Genomic DNA, 25,954 nt, shown 5'->3' with positions numbered 1-25,954 from the left:
TGTTTTTATTTAAAAGCAATATAACATTTCATTTGTTGTCTACACAGTTGAATCAGAAGTGAACATGTTGGTTGTTTTGTTTTTGTAATGTGACTGAACAACATGAAGATTGTGTATACTGTTCTGTTTTCATTTTGGGTACTTTTATTTATCATCATCATCATTATTATTATTATTATTATTATTATTGTAATTTTGCTCCATTTTGCCAGGTTGGAGCCAATGCAGGGGTTGTAGGAATGACGAAAGAGCATTTGGGTCTTGCTCTTGCCTTGAGTGTTCCAGTGTTTGTAGTTGTGACAAAGATCGATATGTGTCCACCCAATGTTCTTCAGGAAACCCTTCGACTCCTAGTTCGAATACTAAAGTCGCCAGGTTGCAGGAAAGTACCAGTGATGGTCAAAACAAATGATGATGTTGTAATTAGTGCTACAAACTTTGTTTCTGAAAGGTATGTTCATAAAACAGTACAAAACTTGAAGGAAAATATATGTATACTATTTGTCTGTACAGCAGGTCTTCCATTTTTGAAACAAATTTTTATATATCTTGCTTGGTTATCTAGCTATAGATGAGATGATAGATTTCATGTCTTAGATTCATGCAACATAAAGGTTTCTCTTGTTATTGTGATAGCCAGTCTGCAGACTGATCTTATCGGTATTTTAATGTTCCTGGTTACACTCAACTACCACCAATTGTTTTTCGTTAATGTATGGACTGTAGAGAATGTTAGTACTTTGTGTGTATTGCTTGGGTCAGGTAATTAAAGTAATGAAAGCTGTAGATATTTGATCACTTGACAAATCTAGTGGATGCCTATTACAACAAAAAATACTATTGAAGTCAGTAACATGATTATTTTTGTAGACATTTTCAGTGACTCAGTTAACTTTGGAAAATGTTACAATAATTGAAATCAGTTTTCTTATTGTACATCACTTTCTAAGTAACAGCATAAATGAGAAACCCACGCAGATGCCAGATTATGTATATCCAGGGTTTGAAGTAAGGGAAGGAACTGGGTGTTTCAGTAATAATTTTTGAGGCTGGAGGGAAAATTAAACAAAAGCATTTACTGAATGTTTGTGAGAGAGGACAATTCCATAAAACTGGAAAAATGCTGTAGTTAGCCTCCTCCATAGAAAAGGGGACAGTCTATAGACATGTCACCTCCTACCTAGTAGTAGTAATAGTAGTAGTAGTAGTAGCTTTATTCATCCATAGATATCTTTTTATAAGGATATAGGACATGTCAAAGTATTTACAAGTTTAGATCAATTTAAAATAAGCTAATTCGTATACATATATTTTTGCAGACTTCTAGGTAGACATAATCATTAGTTTTACTCCTGGTATATAATACTTCTTGTACAAATAACTTGTTAAATAATTTAATGCCACACCGTTCACTCATATCTCACTATCAGTCACTCCACACACTATACACACATTGTTTCATAACACTTCACTCGCTACACACACACACACACACACACACACACACACACACACTGGTGATGTATGGGCCATTTTCTGTACCGCAACTTCCCATTTGCTATCCTGAAAAACTGAGTCAACATCCCTTCATAATGAGTGACGTGTTGATCTCAGAAAGAGGAAGAGGTGTTAGTATTGTGCTATGCATAGCTGGGGGGGTAAGTATTTCTAGAAAGTAAAAAGGAAGGAAAGAAACATAAAGTGAAGGTGCTATGTGGACCTGTAATCTACAAGATGCTCGCTACAATTATCATCAACCACATGGAACTAACAATTAGGGTTTCGTCAGAGAAAGGAAAATGCTAGCCTTAGAAGTGGATATAGGAAGGTAACTGTTTGCAAGTAGAGAACAGTGCAGTGAACGTAAATTACCGTTTTATCTGATATACATGAAGTTTTGAGAAAGCTTTCGACCCAGTTTAACAAAATCTATGCTGACAGCCCTTGAGAAATGAGGCAGTGACTGAAAATACATTAGTATATTGAATAATATATCTGTCAGTGTTACACTTCCAACAATGGAAAATCCAGTCACCACTCCCATCATGCACTGGTGCTGCTGTTCGCAGTGTGGCCTCAGCTCCCTGAGACTGCAGATGTGTGCGCAAGTTGCATTTGTGTGTGTGTGTGTGTGTGTGTGTGTGTGTGTCTACTGCTGACAAAGGCCTTAATGGCCGAAAGCTTTAATTGTGTGAATCTTTTCATTGTGCCTATCGTGACTCAGCATCTCTGCTATGTGGTGAGTAGCAACTTTCCTTCTCTGGTAGTGTTACACCTCCATTATACTTCTAGCAACTCAGTAGCCTACACTTCCATACCAGGGAACCAGCAACTTAGGGGCACAGGCTTACCGTATGTTACCTGCTGTAAGAAAGCCAGTCAGCACCTAGCGGGTGGCCAGGCTGGGCAGTAGTTGTAAGTACTACTGTGTGTGAAGTTTATTGTCATCATCATCGTCATTGCAGATAATAACCTTAGTGCTGCACTTATTTCTGTATTTCGGTTTTGATCTTGTCTTGTGCATCCTGCTTCATGTCAGAGAAACCTTATTTCAGCATGCTGTGAATTGTTATTGTGTCTTCTATTGTTGTTATTCAGATTTTGTTCATTATGACTTGGAGTGACAGTGTTTTGTAAAATTTCAGATGTGTCTCTTTCCTTTCTTTCCTTTGTAAGATTTTTTTCTAGTTGTACCATTCATTAAGTTAAAATTTCTCTTATCTTACATTGAAAATCAATTTCAGCTTCATGTGATGTATTTCTTTACAAGTATTTGAAGTTTGCTACCTTTCTACTATGTTTCCATTTGTTACAGTTTTGGATCTAATTTTATTTTCCCATAAAATGCTATCACCCTTGTTTTGATGTAAGTTGTCTGCAAGTTGTATGAAGCACAGAGTCTTTGCAGTTGATTTGTTACTCGTTGTACATTATTCTCATTGTTAGCAATAATTACCTGGTTGCCTGCAAATAGCATTATCAGTGTGTGGTCTACATTTTTAAGATTGGATTGGATTGTTTTTGGGGGAAGAGACCAAACAGCGAGGTCATCGGTCTCATCGGATTCGGTAAGGAAGTCGGCCGTGCGCTTTCAAAGGAACCATCCCAGCATTTGCCTGGAGCGATTTAGGGAAATCACGGAAAACCTAAATCAGGATGGCCGGACGCGGTATTGAACCGTCGTCCTCCCAAATGCGAGTCCAGTGTGCTACCACTGCGCCACCTCGCTCGGTCCTTTTAAGATTAAATAGTAGTTCATCAATCCGTTCCAGAAAACTTTCGTAAATTTTAAAGGGCACAGAGGATAAACTGCAGCCTTATTATAAACTAAGGATGATATTTCTCTATTTTAATTAATTTTGCATGCACTAATTTTTATGATTTCTATTTAATGTTGAGTGAAGCTCTGGTTGTCAAGTATACGGAAGAGTGTGTCTCTTTTTAACACAATTGAAAGCTTGAAATGAAATCAGTGATAATTACATGTGTTTCCTTATTGTTCTGCCCATGTTTTCCAGTAAGCCCCCTTCAAGCTCCGTATTTTATCAATGCAGCTCCTTCCCCCACATGATTTCTGATATCTCAAACAAGTTCAACAATTTTGCTGATTCACCTTCTAATGTTTTTTTGTATACCTTGTAGACTGTTTTTGTAGAGGGTACACCTTGAGAAAAACTCAATTTTTCTTCTTCTTTTTACTACCTCAAGGTAGACCCTCTCCAAAAACAAATCTATTTGTAAGCAGACAGAGACAGAAGAGCTTCAACCTCAAGATGATTATTTCAGTGCCTTGCCAGGCATTTCCAAGCAAATTCTACAATGAATTCCAGACACCACAGCAAAATTACATCAAAGTATTTTAAATATAAAATTCACTGCATTAAATTACATAAAATTAAGGAAATCCATGGAGTGGTAACAAGAAGATAACTCGAAACCGAATGATGATGCTGAAACTTTTGTGAAATGTGTGGGGAAGAAAAATAAAAATAAAAATGTTGTTTTGCTCAAGGCGGACCCTGTCCAAAAACAAATGTATTTTTTAAGCAAACATCGACAAAGATCTTCAACTTCAAGATGACTTGCAAACTGTTTTCAGTAAGCATATTCATCAGCAGTTTGACTAGTCTCCTTTCTTGCATATAGGGAGGGCCTGTTCCTTTGCAGCGGAATATATCTGTTTGCCCAACACACATTTTTAAATGGTATAACTATTTTTAGTATTTTATCTGATAGTATTTCAGTAATTTAGCATTATGTTGTGTATGCCAGTAAGTTTTTTTATGTATTTCTTATCTGTTTTAAAACTTGTACTATATTTTACTGCTCTGTTATCCACTACAGCAGTTTAGCAGTTTCTTCCCTACTTGCAACTTACTTCTTCCTGTATAATTGTCCACAGGTCTTTGTAGTACCACTGTTCTTCTTGTATTATCTGGATTGTTGTTGTTTCTTTTACGTGTCTCGAAAGAAGTTTCAATATCTTGTAAGCTGATGCTGCAACCCTGTATGTTTGTTTTAATATTAGAGATGTTTACATCACAGCTTTCCTGTTGAGGTTTTCTAATTATTTGATTACTCTCATTAAACAGTCCTCTATATAATACTTTGCTCTCAGGTGGTAGCATATTTCTGAAGCCCCTGATCTTTCTTTCTGCTACTTTTTATTTCGTAATTCCACAATGTTACTTTCAGGGATTTTTATTTTTTTAATTATTTTTTTAAAAAGTCCAAGGGCTTTTCCAGCTGCTGTTAAATTGTGTTTCTGATATTGTTCCATTCTTCTTTAATGTCATTAACTGACTTCATCTGAACTTTCTGTTTTTGTTATTTGTTTCTGATGTACTTTGTTTATTGATTATCCTTGCAGAAGATACTTTTTCCACTGTCAAATTGAATTTCAGTTTATGTCCATTTGTTTTTTGGAACTATTTAAGTAGTAATTCATATCTGAAATCATGAATTAGTGATCACAGTAAATTTCATCTCTGAGCCCTTGCATCTGTGAACAGTTCTGCAGTTTTCTCATTGACTAAAAAGTAGCAGGTAGTGCTCTTCTCGCTATCCACATCACTTTATGATCTATTATTCCTCAAATTATGAGTTTATAATTACCAGTTTATTGGAAGCTACAGAATCATACGAAATTCTTTCATTTCTATTTAGTGTAGCTTCTATATTGTTTCCTATTAGCTTATCTAATCGTTTATTTCCAGTTCTGCCATTAACGTCTGCAATCATTGTAGCTAACTTGAAACTAATCTGAGTTGTAAATCCTTATAATATTTGTCTGTTTTGTCCTTTGTGACTTTCTTCCAGTGCAAATGCAGCTATTATCAAAAGGCTTCTTCTGGCGACTTTGAATCTTGCAGCAGCAGTCTCTCATTTGTCCAGATATAAGATGAAATTCTGTCTCCATTTGTTGCTCATTAATATTATCGACTCAGCTGTTATTCTGATTTCTTGTTTAACTCCACAGTGTATCATAGTGTAGTTATTATCTACTGTTTTAATTCCCTGGAGTTTTCTCCTTGGCTTGAGTGCTTGGCAGAAGTTTCACAGAATCACTTTCAGACTGTTCCTGGCCCGTTCCACACCTGAATAGGAAAAATAACACCTAAATCTTTCAGAGTGAGCTCTGATTTCCACCACTTTATTATTATGGTCATTCCCCTCTATGTAAGTGGGAGTCAACAAAATATTTTCACATTTGGAGGAGAAAGCTGGTGATTGAAATTCTGTGAAAAAATGTTATCATAATGCAAAATGCCTTTGTTTTAATGATTGTGATGCGAGCTTGCATATCGTAGGCGTGACACTCTCTCCAATATTTTGTGATAATACAACAAGAGATGCCTTTCTTTGAATTTTTTCAATTTATTCCATCAATCCTACCTGCTAAGGATCCCATACCATGCAGCAATACTCTAGTGGAGGACAGACAAGTGTAATTTATGTAGTATCTTTAGTAGATTTGTTGCAGCTCTTAAGTTTTCTGCCATAAAACGCAGTCTTTGGTTTGCCTTCCCACAACATTTTTCATGTGATGATTCCAATTTAAGTTGTTCGTAATTGTAATCCCTAGGTATCTAGTCTAATAGGCAACCTTCAAATTTGTGTCTTTTATTTGTGTAACAAAAATTTGATGTTTATAAAGCTGGCAACTGAAGAGGATTTTTGTTCTATAAATATGTTCCTCAGCTGCAGATATTCACTGGATCAAATGTTTTGTGTGCAATTTGATGGATTTTTTTTTTATTATTATTATTCACATGGAGGACCTCACAATTTTTATTGTTCAGGGTCAATTACTACTTTTCACAACATGCAGATATCTTGTTTAAACCATTTTGTAATTTGTATTGTTATTCTGATGACTTTACTTGATGGTAAACAACAGCATCATCTACAAACAATGTAAGGGAGCTATTCCCATTGTCTCCCAAATTGTTTTATTAGATTACAAACTGCTGAGGGCCTACCTTGTGTAGAAATATGAAACCGGAATTTCCATGTAAATGGTGCTAGCCATCAGAGGAGGGCCTATGAGACCACGTCTGCAGCGCCTTCTGCTTCCTGTAACGGTTGACGATGAATGTCAGTGCACAGTAACCCAAGTTCCGTACATTGATATCTGTTTCAGACCCGTAAACATGTTGAGTTTTGTGCCTATGAACTACGATTTGTGGACAGCATTGGTTTTCTGTTACCATCTGAAGAAAACTGCTGTAGAATTGCGTCACATGCTTGTTAAAGCTTTCGGTGAACATGCTCTTGGGAAAACACAGTGTTTCAAGTGGTTCAAAAAATTCAAAAGTGTTGATTTTGACATGAGAAATGACGCGCGTGGGAAACCACCGAAAAAGTTCGAAGACACTGAATTGTAGGCTTTATTAGATGAAGATGATACTCAGACTCAACAGGAACGTGCGGAACAATTGAATGTGATGCAGAAAGCCACTTCTCTTTGACCGTACCAGATCGGGTTGACGGAGGAGATAGAGAAGATCCAAAGAAGAGCGGCGCGTTTCGTCACAGGGTTATTTGGTAACCGTGATAGCGTTACGGAGATGTTTAATGAACTCAAATGGCAGACACTGTAAGAGAGGCGCTCTGCATCGCGGTGTAGATTGCTCGCCAGGTTTCGAGAGGGTGCGTTTCTGGATGAGGTATCGAATATATTGCTTCCCCCTACTTATACCTCCCAAGGAGATCACGAATGTAAAATTAGAGAGATTAGAGCGCGCACGGAGGCTTTCAGACAGTCGTTCTTCCCGCGAACCATACACGACTGGAACAGGAAAGGGAGGTAATGACAGTGGCTCGTAAAGTGCCCTCCGCCACACACCGTTGGGTGGCTTGCGGAGTATAAATGTAGATGTAGATGTAGATTGAAAGCTATGTGGAAGATGCAGAAAGTGAGAAAATGGCTTCCACAGGAACTGAATGAAAGACATCAAGCAAATTGAAAGACCGCTTGTGAAATGCTGCTCACCAGATACAAAAGAAAGTCGTTTCTCCATCGAATAGTGGCAGGTGGTGAAAAATGCATATATTTTGAGAATTCTATGCATCGTAAATCATAGGTGAATCCAGTCAAACCATTGACATCCACTGCAGGACCAAATTGCTTTGGAAAGGAGACAATGCTATGTGTGTGGTGGGATCACAAAGGCATCATCTATTATGAGCTGCTAAAATCTGGTAAAACCGTTAACACTGATCACTACCAACAGCAAATGATTGATTTAAATCGAGCATTATGTGAAAAATGACCAAAATATGGAAAAAGGTAACAAACTAATATTGCTCCGTGATAACACCCCATCACACACAGAAAAACAGGTCAGGGAGATACTAGGGCTTGCGACTTACTCTCCGGACTTGACTTTGTCTGATAATTATCTGTTTGCATCACTTGAGCACACTCTCACTGAACAATGCTGCAATTCGTATGAACATGTACAAAAATAGCTCGCTGACTGTTTCGCTTCAAAAGAAGAACTGCTTTCTGGCGTGGCATTCATAGCCTGCTGAAGAGCTAGGAGAAATTTATAAATAGCAATGGAGATTATTTTCAATAAAGACACGTGAGTATTGCAACCAAATTCCGGTTTCATACTTTATAACTGGTATAACACTTCCTGGGGGACTGCCAGATTTTACTTCCATTTCACTTGATTACTTCCCATAAGTTACTGCAAACTGTGTCCTTTTTGACAGGAAATTGTGAATCCAGTCCACAACTAAGACAGTGCTCCATATACAAGCAATTTGATTGGAAGCTGTTTTTGAGGAGTGATGTTGAAAGCCTTTCGGAAATGTATGTATGAAATGAACGTGAAATCCCCTCTCGATAGCATTCATTACTTCGTTATCTGAGTCCTTGCTGACTATGTGTCAATAGATTGTTTTCTTCCAGGTATTTCATAACGTTCAAACAAAATATATGTTCCAAAATCTTACTGCAAATTGATGTCAATGATAAGTGTTTCTAATTCTGCAGATTACTTCTGTTTCCTTTCTTGAGTGTTAGTGTAACCAATGTAATTTTCCAGTCCTTAGGTTCAGATCTTTGATTGAGCTAGCAGTTGTACATTGTTATTAAGTATGGAGTTATTACATCAGCATACTCCAAAATGAACATAATTGGTACACAGTGTGTACCAGAAAACTTGCCTTTATTTACTGAAATTGCTTTGCTACACTGAGAGTATCTACTTCTAGGTTACTCATGTTGGCAGCTGGTCTTGATTTGAATCCTGGAATGTTTACTGCTTCTTCTTTGGTGAAGGAAATTCGGAAAACTGTTTTAAGTAAATCTTGTATTAGTATTATTGTGATTGGTAACATTACCATTGCGCTCCTGCAGCAGTGTCCTGACCTGAAAAGTGTAACATGGAAAATGTGTTCTGACTCTTATTAATTTACTTGGTAAGAAGCTTTCAGTTGCCAGCAGCACTACTTCTTTGAATTTAAACTACATCTGGCCTATGCCTATGTAATAGGGTGACAATTATTGAACTACATGAAAATCAATGTAAATTAGTTACATACTATGGCATGCACACACCTTATTCAACATTTAAATCTCACTACAGATATTGGAATTTAGGTTATGACATGTTTGACTTGCCTGCAATCATTGGCGATGATTTAAATGTCACTACAGATGCAATGCGAGAGAAGGAAAGTTGCTACTCACCATATAGCGGAAATGCTGAGCCGTGATAGGCACAATAAAAGGATACACACAAACATAGCTTTTGGCCATTAACGCATTTATTAGCAGTAGACACACACACACACACACACACACACACACACACACACACACACACTCACGCAAGCGCAACTAGCACACACATCTGCAGTCTCAGAGAGCTCCGAGCAGCAGCACCAGTGCATGATGGGAGTGGCAACTGGTGGGGGTAAGGAGGAGGCTGGGGCAGGGAAGGGGGAGGGATAGTATGGTGGGAGTGGCGGACAGTGGAGTGTTGCAGTTTAGACGGAGAGTAGGAGCAAAGGTGCGGAGGGGGGAGGGGGTAAGTAGCAGAAAGGAGAGAAATAAAAATAAACATAAAAGAAATTAAAAGACTGGGCGTGGTGGTGAAATGACGGCTGTGTAGTGCTGGAATGGGAACAGGGAGGGAGCTGGATGGGTGAGGACAGTGACTAACGAAGGTTGAAGCCAGGAGGGTTATGGGAATGTAGGATGTATTGCAGGGAAAGTTCCCACCTGCACAATTCAGAAAAGCTGGTGTTGGTTGGAAGGATCCATATGCCACAGGCTGTGAAGCAGTCATTGAGATGCGGGGTATCATGTTTGGCAGGGTGTCAGCTACAGGGTGGTCCACTTGTTTTTTGGCCACAGTCTGTCAGTGGCCGTTCATGCGGACAGACAGCTTGTTGGTTGTCATGCCTACATAGAATGCAGCACAGTGGTTGCAGCTTAGCTTGTAGATCACATGACTGGTTTCACAGGTAGCCCTGCCTTTGATGTGATAGGTAATGTTAGTGACCAGACTGGAGTAGATGGTGGTGAGAGGATGTATGGGACAGGTCTTGCATCTAGGTCTATTACAGGGGTATGAGCCATGAGGTAAGGGACTGGGAGGTGTAAGGATGGACGAGTTTATTGTGTAGGTTCAGTGGATGGCGGAATACCATGGTGGGAGGGGTGGGAATGATAGTGGGTAGGACATTTCTCATTTCAGGGCATGACAAGAGGTAACTGAAACCCTGGCGGAGAATGTAATTCAGTTGCTCCAGTCCCGGATGGTACTGAGTTATGAGGGGAATCCTCCTCTGTGGCCAGACTGTGGGATTTTGGGAAGTGGTGGTAGACTGGAAAGATAAGGCATGGGAGATTTATTTTTGTACAAGGATGGGTGGATAATTACGGTCAGTGAAGGCTTCAATGAGACCCTTGGTATATCTAGAGAGGGACTGCTCATCACTGCAGATGCGACGACCACCGGTGGCTAGGCTGTACGGGGTGGACTTGTTGGTATGAATTGGGTGGCAGCTGTCGAAGTGGAGGTATTGCTGGTGGTTAGTAGGTTTGATATGGACGTAGGTACTGATGAAGCCATCTCTGAGGTGGAGGTCAACATCTAGGAAGGTGGCTTGTTGGGTTGAGTGGGACCAGGTGAAGCAAATGGAGGAGAAGTTGTTGAGGTTCTGGAGGAATGCGAATAAGGTGTCCTCACCTTCAATCCAGATAGCAAAGATGTCGTCAATGAATCTGAACCAGGTGAGGGGTTTAGAATTCTGAGTTTTTAGGAAGGTTTCATCTAGATGGCCCATGAATAAGTTAGCATAGGATGGTGCCATGTGGGTGCCCATAGCCGTACCGTAGATTTGTTTGTAGGTAATGCCTTCAAAGGAGAAGTAATTGTGGGTGAGGATATAGTTGGTCATGGAGGCTAGGAAGGAGGTTGTTGGTTTGGAATCCATAGGGCATCTGGAAAGGTAGTGTTCGATAGCAGTAAGGCCATGGGCATTAGGAATGTTAGTGTACAGGGAGGTGGCATCAATAGTGACGTGCAAGGCACCGTTTGGTGAAGGGAGAGGAACTGTGGAGAGTCGGTCTAGGGAATGGTTGGTATCTTTTATATAGGAGGATAGGTTCCGGGTAAAAGGTTGAAGGTGTTGGTCTACGAGAGCAGAGGTTCTCTCAGTGGGGGTACGGTAACCGGCCACAATGGGGTGTCCTGGGTGGTTGGGTTTATGGACTTTAGGAAGCATGTAGAAGGTGGGAGTGCAGGGAGTGGTAGGGGTAAGTAGAGAGATGGACTCTGGGGAGAGGTTCTGGGATGGGCCTAAGAATTTGAGTACTGACTGGAGATCCTGTTGGTTTACTGGAATGAGATCACTGTGGCGTGGTTTGTAGGTGGAAGTATCTGACAGGTGATGGAGTTCTTCTGCCACGTAATCCTTGCGGTTCAAAACTACGGTGGTGGAACCTTTGTCTGCAAGTAGGATTATAAGATTGGGATCAGTTTTTAGATGGTGGACTGCAGTTCTTTCTGCGGATGTAAGGTTAGTATGCATGTTGAGGGATTTGGGGAATGATGGTGAGGCAAGGTTCGAGGATAAGAAATTCTGGAAAGTTAATAGAGAGTGGTTTGGAGGCAGTGGGGGTGGATCACAGTTGGATGGAGGAGTGAACTGAGTTAGGCAAGGGTCAATGTTGGTCATTGGTTGAGTCTGATTGGTCGGGTTGGTGGCGAAAAAGTGTTTCCACTGTAGGGACCGGAAGAAGGAGAGAAGGTCTTTAACTAGTCTTGCATGGTTGAATTTGGAAGTGGGGAAAAAGGTGAGGCCTTTGGAAAAGACTGATATTTCTGTGGGACTCAGGCTTCTGGAGGAAAGGTTCATGACTGTGTTGCGGGTCTGTTTAGGATTTGAGTTCTGTGTGGTGGTGGGAGGGAGTTTCAGAGGGTGGGGTAAGTGTAGTAGGTCTGCGAGACAAGGTTTGTCAGCTATGAGAGGGTGTGGGGGAGGTTTGGAGGTGGTTGTAGGTGGTTGTAGAAGTGGTGGACAGTGGTACTCCGAGGCGGGAGTAGCAAATGAGCAGGATGGAGAGCTTTTGAGGTGGCGTTGTGCACGTTGCTCAAGTTCCTGCAGGGCAAGAGTTTCAATCTGTGTGATGGGTTCCAGGAATATGGGATTACATAGCAGGAGAATTTTGCGGATGGGGAGAAGGTACTGCAAAGAGGATTTGACTTGGTTGATATGGTTTTGCAGGATTATGTTGGTGAGGGCTAAGGATTGGCGGAATCTGAACAGTTGGAGGTTATTGTGGAAGGAGGGGTGGCAACCAGTGATGGGTAATTTGATGGTAAGGCCATTAGGGGGGATTTCATGAGCCAAGTAACAATGCAGGAACAGAATGTGGGCCTGGGATCTGGCTAGGGATAAGGAAACTTTTCTGTATTGATGCAGATGGAAGGAGCAAGGATCCATGGTGGTGCAAAAATGCAAAAAAATATGTAAGAAAGTAGAATTACGTCCGAAAAATTACGCAAAAATACCCCCAAATACGTGTGAAAAGTATGAAATTGATGCACAGGGGGGAATAAAGAGAGAAAATCTGAGGAAGACGACGATAGAGGAAGGTGAAAATGCACTAAAATTGGCGAGAGTCACAAAGGTCAAAGCAGAGAATAACTAATCATTAATAAATATAAGTATATTAATGTGGATAGCAGATTTGAGGGCGGATAAGCATAGAGAAGGGGGACGGCAGATGTGACTGGATGAGGTGGATTTAGTGGGTGCGAACAGGGATAGAACGGAGAAAGTGTGGGGGGTGGGGTGGGGTTCGTAGTTAGAAATGTTAGACCGCGTGGCACCAGAAAAGTGCAGGAGATAACACGCAAAAATTACGGGAACCGACACAGGTAGCGTGATCAGTTTGGAGGTATAGGGTTAATTATATTGTCGGGAGTAATGTGGGATGCTACACCAACAATCAGCGTGTTCTTCATGCTGTCTGTTGCGCGCGGCCTAGTCTGTTGATACAGTGTGGCTCATAAGTAGTGCATGCAGTGCAGTTCGTAAGGCGACAACAGAAACACAGGAAAGAAAAGAAAGAAGGATGGACATTGAGTATAGTGACGCAAATGAAAGTAGTTACAAAGGAAAACAGCACAGGGTTCGGATTGAAGAAAAGCCATCAGGCAAAAATCAAACAATGGAAAATCCAGGATGGAATGTAACAATACGAGAGAAGGAAAGTTGCTACTCACCATTGAACTGTGAATTTACTTTCAAAATCTTTTCGTAAGCAATTTACTTTATTCACTAGCAATTCATCAAGAACATTAACGCATTTAATCACACTATGTGAGCATGGAAGTAGTTGCCTGTGGGTAAGTGATGAAAACAAATTAAATTTTTTTTTCAATAAATGGAAATTTATTCCTAAAAGCTCCCCCCGCCCGTTTTTTTAAAATTATAATCAGAAAGCGCCCTGTAAATATCAAGTTACAATTTATTCAGAGGATCCGCACCTTATAGTGAGTAGCAACTTTCCTTTTCATTATATTGCTACATTCCATCCTGGACTTTTCAAATGTCTGAGAAAGTTAGGAAAGGAATAGTTAAAAACAAAAATAAGAACAGCAATCAGACAGACACCAGGGCAGTATGCCTTCTCTACTTTGATGCCACTTCACAGAAAATTTCTAATGTATTTAGACCATATAATGTAAGAGATGCTTTACCTATCAGCAATTAATTATGTAATAGACTGTCACACACTATAAATCCAACTGTCACTACAAAATGTGGGTCGGACTGGACGAAGCTTTTGAACTAGGTTTGAAGAACCTATAAATGTATTTAGGTACAACATCCCCAATGAATCTGTCATAGCTACTCACATTAATGACAGTTTTTGCTTATAATTTTTTTTCAAACAATGGAAAGTTCAGGCTGAAATAACAATATGAAAAGGACAGGTTGCTATCACCTTGTAGAGGAGGCATTGAGTTGCACGCAGCAACAATGAAAAAGACCACTAAACACTTAAGCTTTCAGACAAAGAAGTCCTTCTTCCAGATCAGAAAACATGTTCACATTCACAGAGCTCATACATACACATGGCTACAGGCACCGGGGCACAACTGCGGACTGTGATTGCTTCTGATGTAAGCAGCAATCTGCTGGAGTTGATTGTGGGTTTGAGGAGGTGGCATGGCATGGGGAAGGATAGAGATAGCAGGGTAGGGGTGGGGGGAGGTGTGTTGCCTGTTTCACTCTCAGATAGAGCAAGGGAAAAATGATTGCCTATATGCCTCCTTGTGAGCCCTAATTACTCGTATCTTATCTTCATGGTCCCTTTGCAAAATGTATGTTGGCAGCAGTAGGATTGTTCTGCAGTCAGCTTCAAATGCCGGTTCTCTAAACTTTCTCAGTAGTGTTCTTCAAAATAAATCTCTTCTTCCCTTCAGGCATTCCCACTTGAGCTCCTGAAGCATACCCGTAACACTTGCATGCTGATCAAACCTAATGTAACAAATCTAAGAGCTTGCCTCCGAATTGCTTCGATGTCTTCTTTCAATTCAACCTGGTGCGGATCTCAAACACTTGAGCAGTATTCAAGAATAGATCGCACTAGCATCCTAGATGTGGTCTCCTTTATAGATGAACCACACTTCCCTAAAATTCTCCCAATAAACTGAGGTTGACCATTCACCTTTCCTATCACGATCTTTGCATACTCGTTCTATTTCATATCACTTTGCATCATTACACCCACATATTTATACAACATAAATGTGTCAAGCAGGACATTCATGTGGTCAGATAGTTTGTTGTGCCTACATAGGAACTGGCACAGTGGTTGCAGCTTACTTTATAGGTCACATGGCTGCTGCCACAGGTACCTCTGCCTTTAATGGGTGGTAGATGTCTATGACAGGACTGGAGTAGGTGGTAATGGGAGGATTTATGGGCCATGGGGTTAGGGGTTGGGAGCAGGGATGGAAAAGGATTTTGTGTAGGTTTGGTGATTGGCAGAATACCACTGTGAGAGGGGTGAGGAGGATACTGGAGAGGATATTCCTCATTTCAGGCCATGGCAAGAGGTAGTTGAAACCATGGCAGAGAGTGTGGTTCAGTTTCACCAGTCCAGGGTGCTATTGAGTCACAAGAGAAGTGCTCCTTTGTGGCCAGACAATAGGTATGTGAGATGTGATAAGAGACTGGAGTGACAAGGTACAGAAGATATATTTCTGGACAAGGTTGGGAGGGTAATTCCGATCTGTGAAGGACTCCCTGAGGCCCTTAGCAGATTTGGAGAGAGACTGCTCATCACTAAATACACATTGACCACATGTGGCTTGGTTATGTGGAAGGAACTTCTTTATATGGAATGGGTGGCAGCTGTTGAAGTGGAGGGATTGTTGGTGGTGGTAGATTTGATGTGGACAGAGGTACTGATACAGCCAGGTTGAGGTGGAGGTAGCATTGAGGAAAGTGGCTTGTTGGGTTGTGATTTATGTTTCAGAGAGAAGAGGTGTTTCTTTGTTTGAAAGCTTAAATGTTTAGCATTGTGCTTCTCTGCAGCTCAACACCTCCTTTAATTATGTTTATGTATTTTTAATGAATATCTTCTTCCTGCTTTCCTAGGGAAGTCATCTTTTGTGCTCTTTTAGTGTTAAAACATAATATTTAATCATCTCAGAATTTAATCATCTACATTTTATGCTTGGTATACTTTTGAGTTAAAGTTTGGTTTATGAGAAATTGGAATAAAACTGGAAAAACTCCAGTTAATAATAGACGCGGTTTGGTTGAGTGTTTAAAACAATTTTCAAACTCCACCAATTTTTCGAAGGCAGAACTCTGATGATACCAGCATTAGAAATCTAGATAATTAAATTGTGTAAGAAACAGCGAAGAAAAGAGCTATTCAAGAACACTATGCTAAGAACTGAACTCAATTCCAAGAACAAAATTATGCCTATAGGATCACTGTCAGTTCCTGTTATTGAATGCAGGTTTGATATGCTAGGCTGCACCCAACAAGATACTTGATCTGCAGTTTATAAGACTTCTAAATTGATTACTGTGTATCATGTAGTTCATTCACCCCAGAGCTGACAATGACAGACTGTACTTAATATGAGAGGGCTGAGACAAATAGAGTCAGTACATTGTAATGCCACTGTTGGTATGTGACACAGATTAAGAATGATCAACTAATGTGTCAAATATGCAGGCTGGGGGGCACATTGAAACAGAGGAATTATTGGCCAGGCTAAAAAAGTTGCAAGAAAGTTCTCACAGAATTCAGAATCTGGTGATACTGACTCACTTTTGCAAGGTAACATCAAAGTGGAAACTCAGAATAAGCTAAAACAAACCTGAAGATAGGGATCTCTGCAGGGTCAGTACCCGAACTGCCTAGATAACTTAAATATTGAAACAGACTACCCAGCCTTTGGCTTGACACACAAATAATGAGAGTCAACCCAGGAGCTGTAATAGTACCTGCCCAAGACTAGGCCTTGATGATAGAGTATTGTGTTATAAATACAGTGGAAACCACTTAAGGTGATAGGTGGTGACTTTGTGAAGCACACAATGGGACTATGGACCATATAGCATCAGGCTGTCTAATATTAGTGAAAAATGAGTACCTGAATGTACACAATATTGTGTGCTCATGTAGAGCCCTAGGAGCACAAGATCTCTCCACAAGTGATGTGACCACACACCTGTAGCATCACAACTGCTGAATGCAAGAGTACCCTTTACAACCAACAAATAGATATCGACTGATCAGTGCAGCATTGTTTTGCATCAGCCAGATTAAAGATCATGTCTCTTTATTGATATATCAGTCCTGTGTGGCGGGAGCATTAACGATAAGGTGGCTAAGGACAACATGAAATATGAGGCTTCAAGCACCGAGCTCAGGCAAATATGGGATTTCAAAGCTGATGTCATCTCCATTGTCATTGATGTCCTGGGATCAGTACTACACAACCTGAAGAGTGTTCTGTCTAGAAACCCAGGATGTAGCAAACATAGTGAAATACAAAACATACAGCACGGTTAAAATAACTGTGACAGATTGCAGCGATGAGGGGCATTGATGCCAGACTGCAGCCAGGCACGCCTGATTAGGCTCTTTCGTGCATCTGCAAAACAGGCCACCAGTGAGCTCGTGACACTTGAGAAAGAACTACAATTGGCTGTTGGGTGGCTCCTACCACTCGATTCACTCAAACGCCAATAACAAAGTTATTTCAGTAAAAGTATAATGCTCTTGTTCAGAACCACACATATCTAGTGTAAAGGCTTGTAAAACCACTGTACCCAGGCCTACTTTCGAAGAAGCTGTAGGTATCCTGTAGACTTCACCATCTCCAACAGTATAATCACTGTTGTGGAAAATAAGGATACTAATGATATTAATGATATTAATAGTGTTTCCATTGATTGTTTCAGGTTGTGCCCCATATTTCAAGTTTCAAATGTTACTGGAGAGAACCTGGAACTATTGAAAATGTTTCTCAACTTACTTACAACTCGCGTTTCTAGCTGTGATGATGAACCAGCAGAGTTCCAGATAGATGACACCTACTCTGTACCTGTGAGTGTAATGTATACAATCTGAATATACTGCAGAGCCATATTTTGTGTGAAATGCATTAATGAATTTAACCCCTCTGACAGGGTGTTGGCACAGTTGTGTCTGGTACAACATTAAAAGGAGTGATCAGATTGAATGATACCTTAATGCTTGGGCCAGATCCGTTGGGTCATTTCATGCCCATAGCTGTTAAAAGTATTCATCGGAAGAGAATGGTTGTCCGTGAAGTTCGTGGTGGACAGACAGCTTCATTTGCTCTGAAAAAGGTCAGTTTGCTTCCAGTACATGTACTGTGAGTATAATATTAATGCTCTGAATGCATTTACAACCTGTCATTGTTGATGACGTAATATTTCATAAGAATTGACTTTGTGCTTAATTTTTTAGAAAGATCTTGATTCCTATGATACAGTACCATATATAAACAAAATTCAACATTATGTTGTTAGAAGTGTAATGCAGTATGCTTGGGTCACTTACAGAGCTGCACCTATCACAGATACTCCTGGCAGATACTTTCATTCTGTTTGTGTCCCAGAGGGACCACTGTGTTCCTGTCTCTAATGAGCTAGGTGCTTGCTGGATGTTCAACACTAACTTCTATCTTTTCTTTGATTGTTCCAAAAATTTCTACATTATGTTTTTAATCTAAATTTTTAATAATATGAATATTAGTGTAACTGTATGATTTTGATTGTGTGTCTGTTACTCCTTAAGATCTGTGGTTATTATGGAGGTTTATCTGTCAGCTGAAGTACTGGGGTGATGAGATTTTTGATGATCGTATGTGTTTACAGGGAGAACAGGCAACTTGCTTGTAGAGGTATTTGTGTATATCACAATCAAATGTATTTTGCTCTGCAGTAGCTGCTTAAGCCTATAATATGCCTTGTAGGTGATGCCTCATATCCATGTAAGATTATCCATCCATTGGTGTATCCATTGGTAAATTTTTAAGTTTATGCCTGCAGGTCCATTCTCACTGAAAGTGAAGGTTATGGTATGATGATGATGATGATGATGATGATGATGATGATGATGATACTTAGAGCACACTGTATTTCATGGTACCTGCTTCCATTTCTCTCTTCGAAAATCATCATCCAGTTTTTTCTGTTTCTGTTTTTCATTCATTTTTTTCCTGATGAAGGTTCTCATTTCCGGAGAGTCAAGACATAGGTAAAGTAACTGACTTTTTTTCTGCATACTGTAATAAGAGATCAATGTATTTCACTGTCTTGGTGTGCATGAAACAGTGGTTCAGTCACCTCGTCTTTGTTCTTTTCCTATATCAAACACACTTTGCTCACTACATCTGTCATTTAGTTGCTCAAATCCCATTTCATAGACATCAGTATTTAACCACTTACAGATGTTTTCATCACTACATTCTCACAACCAGAAATTTTTTTCACAAAATTGATCAGACAGGCAGCGGTATGACATTCCAATTGCTATAACCTTCAAAACCACTTTCAGTGGAGGGTATTGCAGTTTCCTTTAATGAGTAAGTTAGTGTTATTGTCTTCATGTTTTGCCAGGCATTAAAAATACTGTGTATTCCATTGTCCATATTCAGAGACTTTCAGTAATTGAGGATGGTTGAACATTCATGCACAGGCTGCTTCATGAGATTCAGCCAGTAATGTTTCACAGATGAAATCACACCTTGGTCCATTGGCTGTATGCATTATTTATCACAAATTGAGTACCTCACAAAAATTGTTCAGTCATATGTAGCAACTACATCCTATGCGGAATGAGAAAGTGTATTGTCAAGTAAATGAACACCTCTCTCCAAATATGCACACACAACTAGAATAAACATAAACTAAAACCAATCTCGTAGGTAACACTGCCCAACCAGGCTATTTTCTAATGCATGGAAAAAATACTAAGTTCATTATTCCTTCAAATTTGCACAATATTTTCATTTATTTAGTTTTTATTTTCCAATAACAGCTGGCTTCAGTCACTGTTCACTTGTTAAATGGTGCAGAAAAGACCATCTAGCATTTCGCTACTAGGCTTAAAGTCCATTAACATGCACTTCTTTTACAGTTTCATTAACATTGTAAATCTGTTGTGGGAGAAAATTGTTCTGTTCAGTGTAACAGAAGAATTCACCACAAAAAGCATAAGCTGTATATTTATTAACACCAAGATTCTCGCTTTGAACAGCAGTTTCTCGAATCCTATAGAGATGTTGCAAAATTTAACAGGTTTTATTTATTTTTTGTCAAATGTTCAAGCTGGGCGAATTTTTATAGCCAAAAAAGAGTGGTAAATAGACAAATGAGGCATCTAATTGATCAGCATGAGGCATAGTTTCGCAGAGAAGGATTTAATTGCTTGAAAGTATTGTGGTTAACTAAGAAAAACTTACTTAGTAGTTTGTGGAAAAGTTACACAACGTATTTTTGTCCAAATCTTCAATACCAAATGAAGAGTGGGAAATGGACATTTTTTTTGTGTTGAAAAAATAAAATAAATATCAAATCATGATATAAATTGAAACTTCTCATCTTTCTCTTGATCTAAATACTCTTAATATAACAGAATACCAGTAAGTTTTTAAATATGTCATATTTCATGCTTTCTTGTGTGTGTGTGTGTGTGGGGGGGGGGGGGGGGAGGGGGGGGGGAATGGTCAAATGTTTTGTGAAATGATTTGCGTAGAAGTAAGAAATGAAATAGTGAAATAGGTTAGAGAAACATTTGACACTCCTTTGCATTATCTCTGAAATTATGTTCAGCAAATGCAGTGCTTATTGAGAATTTAATGTTCAGTTTCACCTAGAATCTTACAATTTTTATGTGTTCCACAGGATATTTGCCTGACAAATTGTATAGGCTGTGCAGTCTGCTATTGTGTCCCATTGACATATATCTGTTATCTATGCCATGAGGTATAAAAGGTGCCACCAATTTTTCAGTCTAAAAAATTTTCTGATAGAGATTCTTCAAATATCATGAAAAGAGTGTTCTTATGGAATAAGAAGTAATGTCTTCATCACAAGTGCTGTCAACATCATTGTTCGTGCTCAATCACTTTTCTTGACAAAGAAAGTGAATAAAAAAATAGATTCTATTTGCTGCTCTTCCTACTTCAGTAATGTATAAGCATTTGAGCTACTATATCTTTTTGTTTCTTCATCATCATCATCATTTAAGATTGATTATGCCTTTCAGCGTTCAGTCTGGAGCATAGCCCCCCTTATACAGTTCCTCCATGATCCCCTATTCAGTGCTAACATTGGTGCCTCTTCTGATGTTAAACCTATTACTTCAAAAACATTCTTAACCGAATCAAGGTACCTTCTCCTTGGTCTGCCCCAACTCCTCCTACCCTCTACTGCTGAACCCATGAGTCTCTTGGGTAACCTTGCTTCTCCCATGCGTGTAACATGACCCCACCATCTAAGCCTGTTCGCCCTGACTGCTACATCTATATAGTTCATTCCCAGTTTTTCTTTGATTTCCTCATTGTGGACACCCTCCTGCCATTGTTCCCATCTACTAGTACCTGCAATCATCCTAGCTACTTTCATATCCGTAACCTCAGCCTTGTTGATACGATAACCTGAATCCACCCAGCTTTCGCTCCCATACAACAAAGTTGGTCGAAAGATTGAACGGTGCGCAGATAACTTAGTCTTGGTACTGACTACCTTCTTGCAGAAGAGAGTAGATCGTAGCTGAGCACTCACTGCATTAGCTTTGCTATACCTCGCTTCCAGTTCTTTCATTATGTTGCCATCCTGTGTGAATATGCATCCTAAGTACTTGAAACCATCCACCTGTTCTAACTTTGTTCCTCCTATTTGGCACTCAATCCGTTTATATTTCTTTCCCACTGACATTACTTTCGTTTTGGAGATGCTAATCTTCATACCATAGTCCTTACATTTCTGATCTAGCTCTGAAATATTACTTTGCAAACTTTCAATCGAATCTGCCATCACAACTAAGTCATCCGCATATGCAAGACTGCTTATTTTGTGTTCACATATCTTAATCTCACCCAGCCAGTCTATTGTTTTCAACATATGATCCATAAATAATATGAACAACAGTGGAGACAGGTTGCAGCCTTGTCTTACCCCTGAAACTACTCTGAACCATGAACTCAGTTTACCGTCAACTCTAACTGCTGCCTGACTATCCATGTAAAGACCTTTAATTGCTTGCAAAAGTTTGCCTCCTATTCCATAATCTTGTAGAACAGACAATAACTTCCTCCTAGGAACCCGGTCATATGCCTTTTCTAGATCTATAAAGCATAGATACAATTCCCTGTTCCACTCATAACACTTCTCCATTATTTGCCGTAAGCTAAAGATCTGGTCCTGACAACCTCTAAGAGGCCTAAACCCACACTGATTTTCATCCAATTGGTCCTCAACTAATACTCGCACTTTCCTTTCAACAATACCTGCGAAGATTTTACCCACAACGCTGATTAAAGAGATACCTCTGTAGTTGTTACAATCTTTTCTGGTTCCATGTTTAAAGATTGGTGTGATTACTGCTTTTGCCCAGTCTGATGGAACCTGTCCCGACTCCCAGGCTATTTCAATTATCCTGTGTAGCCATTTAAGACCTGACATTCCACTGTATTTGATGAGTTCCGCCTTAATTTCATCCACCCCAGCTGCTTTATTGCACTGCAATCTGTTGACCATTTTTTCCACTTCCTCAAATGTGATCCTATTTCCATCATCATTCCTATCCCATTCTACCTCGAAATCTGAAACATTACTGATCGCATTTTCACCTACATTGAGCAACTCTTCAAAATATTCCCTCCATCTGCCCAAGGCATCCACAGGATTCACCAGCAGTTTTCCTGACCTGTCCAAAATACTTGTCATTTCCTTCTTACCTCCCTTTCGAAGACTGCTAATTACACTCCAGAATGGTTTTCCAGCAGCTTGACCCATAGTCTCCAACCTGTTTCCAAAGTCTTCCCACAATTTCTTCTTCGATGCTGCAATTATCTGTTTGGCTTTGTTTCTTTCTTCAACATAACTTTCTCTATCTACCTGGGTTCTGGTATGTAGCCATTTTTGATACGCCTTCTTTTTCCTTTTACAGGCTGCCTTGACTGTATCATTCCACCAAGCTGTTTGCTTCATCCTACTTTTACACACTACTGTTCCAAGGCATTCTTTAGCCACTTCTAGTACTGTGTCCCTGTACCTTGTCCATTCCTTTTCCAATGACTGTAATTGACTACATTCAACTAACTGGTACCTTTCTGAGATCGCTGTTATGTACTTGTGCCTGATTTCCTTATCCTGAAGTTTCTCCACTCTTATCCTCCTACATATGGACCTGACCTCCTGCACTTTCGGCCTCACAATCCCAATTTCACTGCAGATTAAATAATGGTCAGTGTCATCAAAGAATCCCCTGAATACACGTGTGTCCCTCACAGCCTTCCGGAATTCCTGATCTGTAATTATATAGTCAATGACAGATCTGGTTCCCCTGCCCTCCCAAGTATACCGGTGAATGTTCTTATGTTTAAAAAAGGAGTTTGTGATTACTAAGCCCATACTGGCACAGAAATCCAAGAGTTGTTTCCCGTTCCTGTTGGCCTCCATATCCTCTCCAAATTTACCCATAACCTTTTCATACCCTTCTGTTCGATTTCCAATCCTGGCGTTAAAATCACCCATGAGCAGAACACTGTCCTTGTCCTTTACTCTAACAACTACATCACTGAGTGCCTCATAAAAACTATCCATCTTATCTTGATCTGTCCCTTCACAATGCGAATATACTGACACAATCCTAATTTTCTTGCTAGACACTTTCAAATCTATCCACATCAGTCGTTCGTTTACATACCTTATTGCAACTACGCTGGGTTCAATTTCTTTCCTGATGTAAAGCCCTACACCCCATTGTGCTATTCCTGCTTTGACTCCTGACAGGTAGACCTTGTATTCTCCCACTTCCTCTTCTTTCTCACCCCTTACCCGAATGTCACTAACAGCTAAAACGTCCAGTCCCATCTTACTTGCAGCCTCTGCCAGCTCTACCTTCTTCCCAGAGTAGCCCCCATTGATATTAATAGCTCCCCATCTCATTACCATTTGTTTGCCAAGTCATATCTTAGGAGTCCCTGGTTTGTCAGTTAGAGGTGGGACTCCGTCACCTCCAAAGGTCCGAGGCATTTTGCTCTGATTTTTGCCAGCATCATATTTAAAGTACCAGGGAAGCAGGTTGCTAGCCTTACTTGCTCCGAGTCCCATTGGGTTTTACCCCTAACGGCTGAGGGACTAACAGGTGGATTTGATAGTCTTTGCCGTATGGGCACAAAGGTGACCACGACTCAGAATATGTCCGAGATGCCCAGCCTTATTCCAAAGTAACTGGTATCCCAACTGTCGGGACCACTTACTTGGCCACTCATACGTTGCCCGTGGTTCATGAACTAGGACATGACTACAGGAACCCACACCATAAACTTTTTATTTCTAACTTTCAATTTTTAAATATCTAAAAACAAAGATGATGTGACTTACCAAATGAAAGTGCTGGCAGGTCGACAGACACACAAACAAACACAAACATACACACAAAATTCAAGCTTTCGCAACAAACTGTTGCCTCATCAGGAAAGAGGGAAGGAGAGGGGAAGACGAAAGGAAGTGGGTTTTAAAGGAGAGGGTAAGGAGTCATTCCAATCCCGGGAGCGGAAAGACTTACCTTAGGGGGAAAAAAGGACAGGTATACACTCGCACACACGCACATATCCATCCACACTGTATGTGTGGATGGATATGTGCGTGTGTGCGAGTGTATACCTGTCCTTTTTTCCCCCTAAGGTAAGTCTTTCCGCTCCCGGGATTGGAATGACTCCTTACCCTCTCCTTTAAAACCCACTTCCTTTCGTCTTCCCCTCTCCTTCCCTCTTTCCTGATGAGGCAACAGTTTGTTGCGAAAGCTTGAATTTTGTGTGTATGTTTGTGTTTGTTTGTGTGTCTGTCGACCTGCCAGCACTTTCATTTGGTAAGTCACATCATCTTTGTTTTTAGATATATATTTCCTACGTGGAATGTTTCCCTCTATTATAACCATTTCAATTTTTAAATGTTTTTCAAGGCCTGTAGTAAGTGTTTGCATGGTGATATTGTTCACAATAATCAATGCTGCTGTATGGTTATGACAATATCTCTGTTCTGTAGCAATAGATGTAAAAAAAGTCAACAATTTTAGGTTCTGAAAATTTTTGCATTAGTGAACCATACGAATACTAGGAAATAGGTATCTGTGGTGAAGGAAATAGTGCATTTCTCCCCATTGCTGTTGACATAACACTGTTCTTCTTCACTAATGTGTGATGACAGAAAAAGGCTAATAATTGGATAAAATTGGAACCTTCATTCAGATAGCAGTTGGAATCAGTTGCAGACTTTCACTCATTGGTCTCCTTACATCACTAACGTACACTACGTGATCAAAGTACCCGGACACCTGGCTGAAAATTATCTACAAGTTCATGGCACCCTCCATCGGTAATGCTGGAATTCAGTATGGTGTTGGCCCACCCTTAACGGTGATGACAGCTTCCACTCTGACAGGCATACATTCAGTCTGGTGCTTGAAGGTTTCTTGGGGAAGCCAGCCCATTCCTTATGGAGTACTGCACTGAGGAGAGTTATCAATGTTGGTCAGTGAGGTCTGGCATGAAGTCGGTATTCCAAAACATCCCGAAGGTGTTCTATGAGATTCAGATCAGAACTCTGTGTAAGCCAGCCCATTACAGGGATGTTATTGTCATGTTACCACTCTGCTGCCACAGGCCGTGCATTATGAACAGGTGCTTGATCGTGTTGAAAGATGCAGTCGCCATCCACAAATTGCTCTTCAACAGTGGGTAGCAAGAAGCTGATTAAAACATCAATGATGCCTGTGCTGTGATAGTGCCATGCAAAACAACAAGGAGTGCAAGCCCCCTCCATGAAAAACATAACAACACCATAACACCACTGCCTCCGAATTTTACTGTTGGAATTACACACACTGGCAGATGATGCTCACTGGGCATTTGCCATACTCACGCCCTGCCATCGTATCGCCACATTGTGAACTGTGATTAGTCACTCCATACAATATTTTCCCACTGTTCAATCATCCAATGTTTACACTTCTTACACCAAGCGAAGTGTCATTGGGCATTTACCAGCATGATATGTGGCTTATGAGCAGCCACTCGACCATGAAATCCAAGTTTTCTCACCCCCCCCCCCCCCCCCCCTTCCCGCCTAACTGTCTAGTACTTGCAGTGGGTCTTGACGCAGTTTGGAATTCCTGTGTGATGCTCTG

At 40.2% G+C, this 25,954-nt stretch overlaps 1 protein-coding gene across 2 annotated transcripts in view; it reads left to right on the top strand.

Annotated features, from left to right (window-relative positions):
* Window positions 1-25,954, top strand: part of LOC124788460 (GTP-binding protein 1) — a 152,928-nt gene that overhangs the window by 91,095 nt on the left and 35,879 nt on the right. For both annotated transcript variants that reach the window (XM_047255734.1, XM_047255739.1), the window contains exons 7-9: window positions 213-451; window positions 17,470-17,614; window positions 17,698-17,880. In XM_047255734.1, coding sequence (XP_047111690.1) covers window positions 213-451; window positions 17,470-17,614; window positions 17,698-17,880 — 567 coding nt within the window. The remainder of the gene's footprint in view (window positions 1-212; window positions 452-17,469; window positions 17,615-17,697; window positions 17,881-25,954) is intronic.

Source organism: Schistocerca piceifrons, chromosome 1, assembly GCF_021461385.2.
Source record: "Schistocerca piceifrons isolate TAMUIC-IGC-003096 chromosome 1, iqSchPice1.1, whole genome shotgun sequence".
Lineage (NCBI taxonomy): Eukaryota > Metazoa > Arthropoda > Insecta > Orthoptera > Acrididae > Schistocerca > Schistocerca piceifrons.
The sequence above is the reverse complement of the archived record's forward strand: the minus strand, read 5'-3'. Positions and strand labels throughout refer to the sequence as shown.